The sequence below is a fragment of the Pholis gunnellus genome, assembly GCF_910591455.1.
Source record: "Pholis gunnellus genome assembly, chromosome: 4".
Classification (NCBI taxonomy): domain Eukaryota; kingdom Metazoa; phylum Chordata; class Actinopteri; order Perciformes; family Pholidae; genus Pholis; species Pholis gunnellus.
This window is the reverse complement of record NC_136530.1, coordinates 3,919,546-3,929,073: the sequence shown is the minus strand read 5'-3', so window position 1 is coordinate 3,929,073 and position 9,528 is coordinate 3,919,546. Positions and strand designations below refer to the sequence as shown.

Genomic DNA, 9,528 nt, shown 5'->3' with positions numbered 1-9,528 from the left:
TCACCAAAAGTTACCCTAAGATAATGTCTCATTTGCATATTCAAACATGACATTTCAGGAAACTTGTATGAGAAAAAAGAATTGTCTTAATGTTAGTAATGAACTGAGGAAGTTTCAAGGTGATATCTATTAGTTATTTTGTTGTTTTTTACCATATTCACCTTCAAAATGTATGTAATCTTCCAAAACATCTCTTCAAAGGCTGTTTTCTCGTAATGAGCCAGAAATCTCCACTTCAGTAGCTCTTACATACACCAAACCTTCCAGTTTCATTCCTCTCTATATTCTAAAGGTGTGTATAGAGGGGTTTGTTCACATCATCATTAATATTGTGATTTGTACAACATTGTATTCTTAAAAACATGGAGGAAATAAATAGATTTGTATGGCTTTTGACAGCATTTTTTGATACAAAGAGATATAAAAAATTCTCTCTGTAAAAACCTTTGACTCCTGGCTTTTTCCAATGTTCAGATTATTATTCTGGAAATGTATGAACATATTTGATAAGACAATGTCTCATTTGCATATTTAAACATACAATTTCCAAAACCTTGTAATAAAAAAATAAATGATTGTCTTTATGTAAGTAATCAACTCGGGAAGTTTCAAGACGATATCAATTAGTTACAGTTTTTACCCTATTCACCTGTAGTAAGTCTCCCCTTAAATACGTTAATGTATATGTGTGTGTGTGTGTGTGTGTGTGTGTGTGTGTGTGTGTGTGTGTGTGTGTGTGTGTGTGAGGACCAGAGAAGGAGGAAGACCTGCCTGATGTGTGCGCTGACAGCAAAGGTGATGGCTGACGCTCTTTGAGAATGAGTCTCCTCACCTCCTCTTTCAGATCTGACACAGTAGTTCTGTTGTAAAGAGATTATTAAAAAAGAATAATACTAAGTTAATTCACAGAAAGACAAACACCCACACACACACACACACAGCTGCATGCATGCACGCTCACACATGTACCTGATCTGGCGGACCTCCTGCTGTGTGTGAGAATACTGAGAGAGGGTCTTTGACAGATCAGAGCTGTGAGTTCTGTAGCTCTCTGTCAGCTCCTCCAGTGTCTGAACAAAGCACACAAAGGGAAAGGTGAAGGAGCTCAAAGAATACAAACCACACGTGTGGAGGAATAAAACACGAGCTGCTAATATAATGTGTGTGTGTGTGTGTGTGTGTGTGTGTGTGTGTGTGTGTGTGTGTGTGTGTGTGTGTGTGTGTGTGTGTGTGTACCTTGCAGCTGTGTTCGTACCGTCTCCTGGTCTCTCTGGCCTCTGACTGCTGGAGGAAGGCGTCCTCTCCCTGTCTCCCTGTCAAGAGGAAAAAAGAAGAAAGAGCTGTGAACAAGACTGTGCTCGTCTTTCCTTTGGAGGCCAGCAGTTGGGATTAGGACACGTGCAGTCCTGCAGAATCGATGCATGGGCACGGTTACTGTGTGTGTGTGTGTGTGTGTGTGTGTGTGTGTGTACACACGTGACTCACTTAGTTGTGTCTTCAGTTGGTCCACCTCTCTGCGCAGGTGCTCCAGCTCCTCTCGGCGGAGCTTTGAAGTGAAACTGTGAAGAAAAGAAAAGAAGATAAAGCGGTCTAGTTGTTTCTTTTTTCTCTCTTTTCAGACCTGACATGAAAATGTCACCTTGCAGTGAATTGAAAACATTTTCATTTCAATCTTCAGCTGGACCTGTCATCAGCTAACCCCCCCCCCACTTCACCACCACCACCACTAATGCACCTTTCCTCCGGGTTGCCTGGCGACGTGGCTCTGGTGATGTGTCCCCGCAGACTGCTCAGCTCACGTCCAACCTCTCTCCTCCACTGATCCATCTTCCTCTCGGCTCCTGGACTCTGTCCCCTCCTGGATTCTCTCTCCTTCTCCCTCAGCTCCTCACGCAGCCGGTGAACCTCCTCTGGAGGAGAAGAGAGGTTACTGGAAGGAAGGGAGTTTAGCTTCCTCGAGGACACATCCACATGGTTTTTATAAATGTCGTTAATTATGAATGAATGCTCCGTTGAGTGCATTTTGCTTGTTTCCCAGACAGTACCAGGGTGGCAGAGGAGACGTGTACTGTAGGACCGTGGTGAGGCATCATTTGTACACATTAATATATAATTGGATATTTAATTATTAAAGTTACTACAAGGAACTTTCATTTTGTGTTGATTTTGGCGGTCTCTGTGGAGGGAAGTGCTCGTGTTTCAGACCACCAGAGTAAAACCTGACGGTCTACCCCGCTCAGTCCTGGTTCTCTGGTTCCTCCCTTCTGTCCAGCGGGCCCAGCAGTACAGCCCGAGGAGGAGACACTTCCGTCGGGCAGGAAGCTCCCCTCCTCCGGCCCGAGCGTCCAACTGCAGGTCGACGGCGGCAGCAAAGCCGGATCCAGATCTGTCCGCGGTGGACTGGTATCTGCTGGAGGATCCGGATCTGTCCGCGGTGGACTGGTCTCTGCTGGAGGATCCGGATCTGTCCGCGGTGGACTGGTATCTGCTGGAGGATCCAGATCTGTCCGCGGTGGACTGGTATCTGCTGGAGGAACTGGGTCTGTCCGTGGTGGACTGGTCTCTGCTGGACTCTGAGCTGAAGGTGTTTCTAGTGAACCTGCATCTCATTTCGTGCAAAATCCGACCCGGTGGCACCGATGACAAGTTCATGATAATCGTCTCTTCTGAAGCGTCAAAATTAGTTTTGTGGTTGTTTTGTACGTATTTCCACAAACCTCACAGTAGATTATTGTATGGAACTATAAAATGAAACTAATACACAGTTATTATGGAGATAATTGATGAAAGTGTATTTAACCCAAACTAAAAACGGAGGCATTTTTCCTGTTGTGAGCCAAAATAAAAATCTCCGTCTGCTTCATTCAAACAGATAAATTGCACAATCCAAACCAACAGGCCTATGAATCCAAGTAGAGGCTGAAATAGCCTGCAGTCCTCTTGATGAAGGCCTTTTCTGTTGTTTACTCATCAAGTCAATTAATTACACACAGTGTGTGTACAGCAGATCCTGTTTTATAAGATACAGAGGAACAAAGGTTAAACAGCTAAAACAAGAGGTCGATTAGATAAAGTTTTCTCTTAAAGCTACGGTCAGTAATCTTCAGGAACTAGCGAGGGTAAACAACATTTAAAAAATCATCCAACCGACAAAACCGGCCCAGTGTTGCAAACTCTGCTCCAATGAAAGCAGCTCACGGCCCTCGCGCCAAACGTCCCTAAATCTACCAACCGTGTCTTTAAAGTCATCGGGGGACTGAGATAATCAAACAGGAGGAGCACATTTCCTTTTGTTCCATTGGGGACACACGCTGCTTTAACTGGTAATATGTTCAACACTAAAGACTAACAGAGAGGTATCATGGTCTCACTTTTGCTGAAGTGTGAGTTCGGTGGAGGTGAGGAGACACACTTAGATGATCCAAAAATAAAGGAGGCACAAGTTTCAAGAAGAGTTTAAAATCAAACAATAAACTCATTCTGTGTTGGATGAAATTGGATTTGACTACAAACTTGTTTATCTGACTCAAGTGTTGGATTGAATAGCACAATATATTTTGGAAGCTACAGACTTGTGTGTCAACAACGTGACAATGATGAGTTTGTGCTGAAATGCTGCATTGTTTTTAATATCTGGCCTGATAACTTAGTTTGGGTGTGCGTGGATTGCGGTGTTTGTGACCCGGTATAATCTCAGGTAGGCAGTCCTGGTGCAGCAGGTTACCTTGTAGTGTCTGGATGTGACATTGTTGACGCTGTCTCTCTCTCTCCACGTCATGGAGCTTCTGGCTGAGCGACTCAATCGCCTTGACAACACATTAGGAACAACAAAATAAATGGAATTCTGTCAATATTAACAGGATCACACATTACACGCTATTTGACTCCTTCGTGGTCGCTATTTGATCTCGCGCGCTCCGGCTCGGTTGAACAAATCCGTCACACACCTGGCTCTGTATCTGGAGCTGTGAATGGATGGCGGCCAGGTCGGCCCACTGAACTTGAGGGCCGAGAGGTGAGGAGGGCTGTCGGAGGAGGAGGAGCGGGGCTCGCGGAGGAAGAGCAGGAGGACCCAGATCATGAATCCTCTCCCTCGCTGGAAACAAATCTGTGGGGAGAAGGCCCGTTCGACCACAATCAGATGAGTTCAAACGACTTTCCCTCCCGTCTGTATCTGTACTTTACTGTGAGGGTGGAAGTTACACGCTCACACACGAAAAAAAGGTCATTTCCACTTTTTAATGATGACTCACAAACCGACACAAAAGGTCACCCACCTTCTCCTCCTTTGGAGAATTTCCCCGGTGAGGTCAGTCTCTCCTATGGACACATTAAAAACACTTTCACACTGTAAGGAATTTCCCAAACTCTCACTCTCACTACGCATATTTAATCTACATAAATAAATGACCCTGTTAAAGGTTTAGTGGGGCATTACTGCCATCTACAGGTAGCTCCAATCATGACAGTTCACAACTGACCACAAGAGCAGTGATGGCTCTCCTACGTTATTTACTCCTTTGTGTACAGTAAGACCACACACACACACACACACACACACACACACACACACTCATTAAAATCACTAATAAATAAGGGGAAGGCCCTTTGAATCTACTCACCCTCATCTTTGCAACGCTGCCATCTGCTACTGACAGGATAGAGCTCAGCTGGTTGTCCCAGTTCATGTCAGAGTTGAACTAGAAAAGCAACATTCACGGGCATTAGTCTGTTGATTTTTGTGTTGTGTGGCGTTACACCATCAAACACCAGCGTGGGCTGGCGATGCAGTAACTCTAGACGTGTTTTAGGGGCCGGTCGGTGAGGTAACAACCTACTAGAGATCTCTGACACTTTGTGGGGGTTTTAAATTACAGCACGTCTGGATATTTGCATGTTTGTAGCGCAGCAGCTACTCGGGTAAATGTAGCCGAGGAGTCAGGATGTGCAGGCTTTCTGATAATGTGATGAGCCTCTTTAATTGATCTCCGGGACGACGCTGATGCAGGTGTGGTGGTTCATGATCTGGAGCTGGTCAGTGAAATCTCCCTTTTAAGCATTTTCACAAATACAATAAAAGGTTTCACAAATCTGAAAGTGTGTTTTAAAGAGTTACTGGCTCCTCTGGGATGATCACATCCAGGTTTCACAAAACTAGTTGTAGTGGTTTTTGATCTGGATCTGGTCCAATGTGGTCTAGATGTGAAAGAACTGGGTGAGTTCTCCTTTTCTTTTTCATTTTCACAAATAGCATGAAGGCGAAAGCGAGAACGTCGGCATCGTTTCTGCAGACCAGTGTGGACCAGTCTCTCTTCAGCCTCAGTTAGTTTATAATAATAATAATAATAATAATAATACCGTAGTTAGTTAATTTAATATTATATTTCATTGTATATATTTAATATCTTTTTAATAGCTATTTTATTTACCTGTACCATAATTGCTGCAGCGGGATTAATAAAGTAACTGTCTGTCTATCTGTGTCTGTATCTGTCTGTCTGTGTGTGTATCTGTCTGTCTGTGTCTGTGTGTGTGTGTGTGTGTGTGTGTGTATCTGTCTGTCTGTCTGTCTGTCTGTCTGTCTGTAGTGTGTGTCTGTGTGTATCTGTCTGTCTGTCTGTGTGTATCTGCCTGTCTGTCTGTCTGTCTGTAGTGTGTGTGTGTGTATCTGTCTGATTGTCTGTCTGTCTGTCTGTGTGTGTGTGTGTGTGTATCTGTCTGTGTGTGTGTGTCTGTCAGACTTAAACTGGAAGCGATGTATGAACCCCCCTTGCTCAAGGACACTTCGGCAGAGTAGATGCAGGTTACATCGCAAAACACACACACACGAAACACATCAAGATGACGTAAAGGTGGAATAGCAGCCGTTAAATAGCTAACGTCGTCCTAAGCTTCAGTTAGCAGCAGCAGCTTTACGGTTACTTTCCTTACAGCGTTCATAACGTTACGTCGCTGTCTCGGTTGTCAAAGTAACGCTAATTATTGACCGTTTCCTCGACACTGAATGGAGCCTTCTATTGAATATATAACACACAACCTGTCGCTGAAAACATAGTAAATATTTATTTTAAATGTTTTATGTTAGCTGGCTAATCAGGCTACTCACAGAAAATCCTGCGACTCCACTTTTAAATCCAGGTGCCCATAACAGCAGCGACGTGATTGCGTGTGACGTAGTCGCGAGGGGTTTTCTGGGTATTGTAGTAGAGAGTGACTACAGTCGTTACTCATCACCAAATAAATAAAGTGCTTTAGCAAAATTTCTCCAAAACACATTGTATTGTATATGTTATTGCATTCATTCGTTTTGTTGGAAGAAATTATTGCAAAAAAAAAGTCAAGAGTCTAGATTTATTTCTGCCAATGATTAGCCAAAGAACACCATATCCCACAATCCAAAGCTTTGTGTTGACATGGAAGAAATGGCGGCTTCCACTGCCAATGTGGAAGGTATTACAGGATTGTTAAAAGACCATTTATCAAAAATTGGATTTGAAATCTATCCTCTGAAGGTATTGTGGCACTAATTTCTTCCCAATGTGTAGCCTCGAAAGCAGGAAGGGCTTCAAAGTGTGAAAAATATAATTCAATACATGCACCGACCTTCACAGTACATCACAAGCCTATACACACACAGCGTGTACACTTTACTAGGAACACCTGTATAATCTGATGCAATTCAATGCAACAGCTCCACCATAAATTCTACCTTCATGAAGTCTATAATGTTCAGTTTGTTGGTATTGTCGTGACTGTGTACATTTAATAACTTGTTTATTCTTGAGGTTGTAGATTGAGGGGGGCATAATAATAGAAACACCTCACAATATAATACAGTCCAGTACAACACCACCACAATTACACCTCTACGCCTCTGCAAACTCAAAATGAAAGGCATTATAAAAGCATACCTGTTGAACTAGATTGTTCAGGTGTACCTAATAAAGTGGCTCTACTGTTTGTTACTGCCCGTGTGCCTCTCTGTCCCACAGGTTGGCTGGTATAACTCTATGCTGCCTCCCTCCCTGCGCCTGGCTCACCGTGATGACAGCCTGGCCGTGGTGGTGCTCAGCACTCCCGCCATGTTTGAACAAGCCTTCCTGCCCTTCGTGGAGGAGAGGGGCTGCCAGGGGCTGTCCGACCCCATAGACCAGTGCGTCAAACGCTGCGTCTCCTCGGCTGTCTCACAGGTAAGTGGTGTAGTAGCAGGCTTGTATTTTGTTTCTATCCTTATTCACAATTTTTCCACAAGAAAGCACTTTAAAAGAATTCACAACAACTAAACATTCAGACAGTATTTATTATCAGGATCAGGTTAGATGTGGCCTTTCCTCTCCCTGCGCTGCAGTGTTTCCCAGGACAGGAGGTGGATGTGAGGTACGACTACGAGATGCTGCCCAGCAGGAAGCCAAAGTTTTTGGCGCAGACTGCGGCTCACGTGTCCGGAGCAGCTTTCTACTACCAGCAGCCTGACGTCAGAGACCAACCCTGGGCTGAAAAAGTAACGCCGTTTGGTTTCTGTTTCATAAACTTAAGTTTTGTAGTACAGTGTGTTTTCCATTCTCGTCTCCTCACCTCTGTTTTGTGAACCCCCCCCCCCCTTCTCTGCCACCTGCAGAAGATGTTCGGAGTGTGTGTACACCCGAGGTTCGGGGGCTGGTTTGCCATCAGAGCCCTGTTGGTGTTCGAGGGTGTGACGGTGGGCTCTGAGATGCAGCAGCCTGTTCCTTCGGACTGCGTGCCCTCCAGAGAGGGCAGGATACAGCTGCTGGAGGCTTTCAACTTTCGCTGGCAGGTACAGAACCTCAGCACCGTCAGCCATAGTAACCGGGACACACACATTAAATGGACACCAGGGGACAGCAAACATGCCAAAGACCTCCAGATAGGTGGCCTGTAGGTAAAAGACCCCCCCATCTGGGGAGGTTTCGATGCTCCATGGGCCCCCTCCTTGGATGACTTGAGGTTTCAGTTCTCTGGTGCTGAGATGAGAATAAAGAGAATAGAATAAAGTCTCTTCCATGAGGACATTACATGATGCTGGATATAAATTCATCTCAGGTTTTGACACAAACATAACAACAACAAAAAAGTATAATTTCTCTTTGTTGACCATTTCTTCCTACATATGGAGACCCCGAGTTAGACGTCGTGCTAACATTCATTTCAGTTTGATTTACAAGCAACTCTTGTATTATATTGTTAAATCCTAATTTAACCTGGATTTTGGTAAAATGGGATTGCTTGAGATTATACATTAAACACAGTTAAACACAGTACGAGTGGATGTAACTCCTGAAATGTTTCAAAAGATGTTTTGAAAAGCGCTTTGTAAATTAAGTTTAATATCATTATTATTATAAAAGTTTCACACATAAAAGAACAAACAACAGACTTAAGAAAAAAAAACATTAAAGAATTCATTTAAAATAGACAAGTAACAGACTTAAAACAAACAAATGGTTCAGAAACAGAACATGTGCACTATGTGATCAAATAGGCCTTAATCCTCAATGCTCATAAAACAAATAGTCTAAAAGGACTTTGAGCTAATAATCCTATAATCAAATACTTATGATAAATCAAAGCTGATCAGAGACATTTTGTGCGTCGTCAGGACTGGAGCTACAGGGACGTCGTGCGTCCGGTCCAGATCTACTCTCAGAAACAGAAGGACTACTTTGCCACTCCTCCTGCTCAGCGGTTCGCTCTGCTCAAGACTTGGGGCTTCGTGCCAAGAGACAGCGATCAACCCGACACGACGTCGGACACTCAGAGCCAGGTGGCCGGACACGGCTGAGCTTTGGTAGGAGCTTTGTTTAAGGTACAAGGGGAAACTTTTCAGTGACTCCATATGATGAGTTTCATCATATTGATGTAAAGGCAGCTCCTCTCATGGAAACCGGAACGTACTCAAATGTATGTACGTATGCTTTAAACATTACCGCTGCTGTTGCAAACCTTGTGAGTGTGTTAAAACCAATTATTTAGAAGAAACGCACCTTGTGTCCTTGTTGCTTGTGTCACACTCAAACTCCTGACGTTTAAATAGCAGCAGTGACTTTGTATCATTTGACACAATATCAACACAAGAGGTTTCGTAAAGAAATGTATCACCACCAGACTGCCTTTAATTTGTATCCGTATGTACTCATGTGATCATGAAGAGAAAAGACACTTTATGTTTTGTTTTTTACTCATTTCTAGAATATCTCTATTTGATTTTAGAGTGAAGCCATCTAAATAAACAATAACTACAAATAATAAAGAAATGTATCCATGGATTTCATTCCCCCAGGCTAAACATTGGTTTTCATGCAATCATGAACAATTTTGAAATTTTGAGCTTTTTTTTGCTTAAAAAATATGATTTCTTTCAGACTTGTGGAAATGCAACATCAAAAATATACGTAGGTGTTTATTTTACTACTTTGTCTATTTACGTCTGTAGATTTCTCCTAAATTCACCAGAAGTTACCGTTAGATAACGCCAGATCTTTTTTTTTACTACACTTTAAAATTGGCTAA

General features: G+C 43.3%; 2 protein-coding genes across 2 annotated transcripts; one reads left to right on the top strand and one right to left on the bottom strand.

The window, feature by feature from the left end:
- Window positions 1-470: 470 nt before the first annotated feature.
- LOC306694812 (uncharacterized protein) lies at window positions 471-6,155 on the bottom strand (the record flags this gene model as incomplete). The annotated part of the gene is made up of 11 exons (XM_079157840.1): window positions 6,107-6,155; window positions 4,623-4,700; window positions 4,278-4,320; window positions 3,948-4,108; window positions 3,725-3,806; window positions 1,736-1,910; window positions 1,486-1,559; window positions 1,237-1,313; window positions 970-1,070; window positions 768-860; window positions 471-483 (listed from the first exon to the last, which is right to left on the bottom strand). Exons 2-11 carry the CDS (start codon window positions 4,686-4,688, stop codon window positions 471-473), a joined length of 885 nt encoding a protein of 294 aa, XP_079013966.1. The 5' UTR covers window positions 4,689-4,700; window positions 6,107-6,155.
- A 263-nt stretch (window positions 6,156-6,418) lies between these two features.
- On the top strand, window positions 6,419-9,243 carry mmachc (metabolism of cobalamin associated C). Its single transcript, XM_079158663.1, has 5 exons — window positions 6,419-6,512; window positions 6,993-7,190; window positions 7,349-7,501; window positions 7,619-7,795; window positions 8,618-9,243. Exons 1-5 carry the CDS (start codon window positions 6,423-6,425, stop codon window positions 8,798-8,800), a joined length of 801 nt encoding a protein of 266 aa, XP_079014789.1. The 5' UTR covers window positions 6,419-6,422; the 3' UTR covers window positions 8,801-9,243.
- The last annotated feature ends 285 nt before the right edge of the window (window positions 9,244-9,528 follow it).

Coding starts and splice junctions, on each gene's coding strand:
- mmachc (XM_079158663.1), top strand. CDS start 6,423: ATGGCGGCTTCCACTGCCAATGTGGAAGGTATTACAGGATTGTTAAAA. Junction 6,513..6,992: donor TTGAAATCTATCCTCTGAAG/GTATTGTGGCAC, acceptor TCTGTCCCACAG/GTTGGCTGGTATAACTCTAT. Junction 7,191..7,348: donor TCTCCTCGGCTGTCTCACAG/GTAAGTGGTGTA, acceptor CCTGCGCTGCAG/TGTTTCCCAGGACAGGAGGT.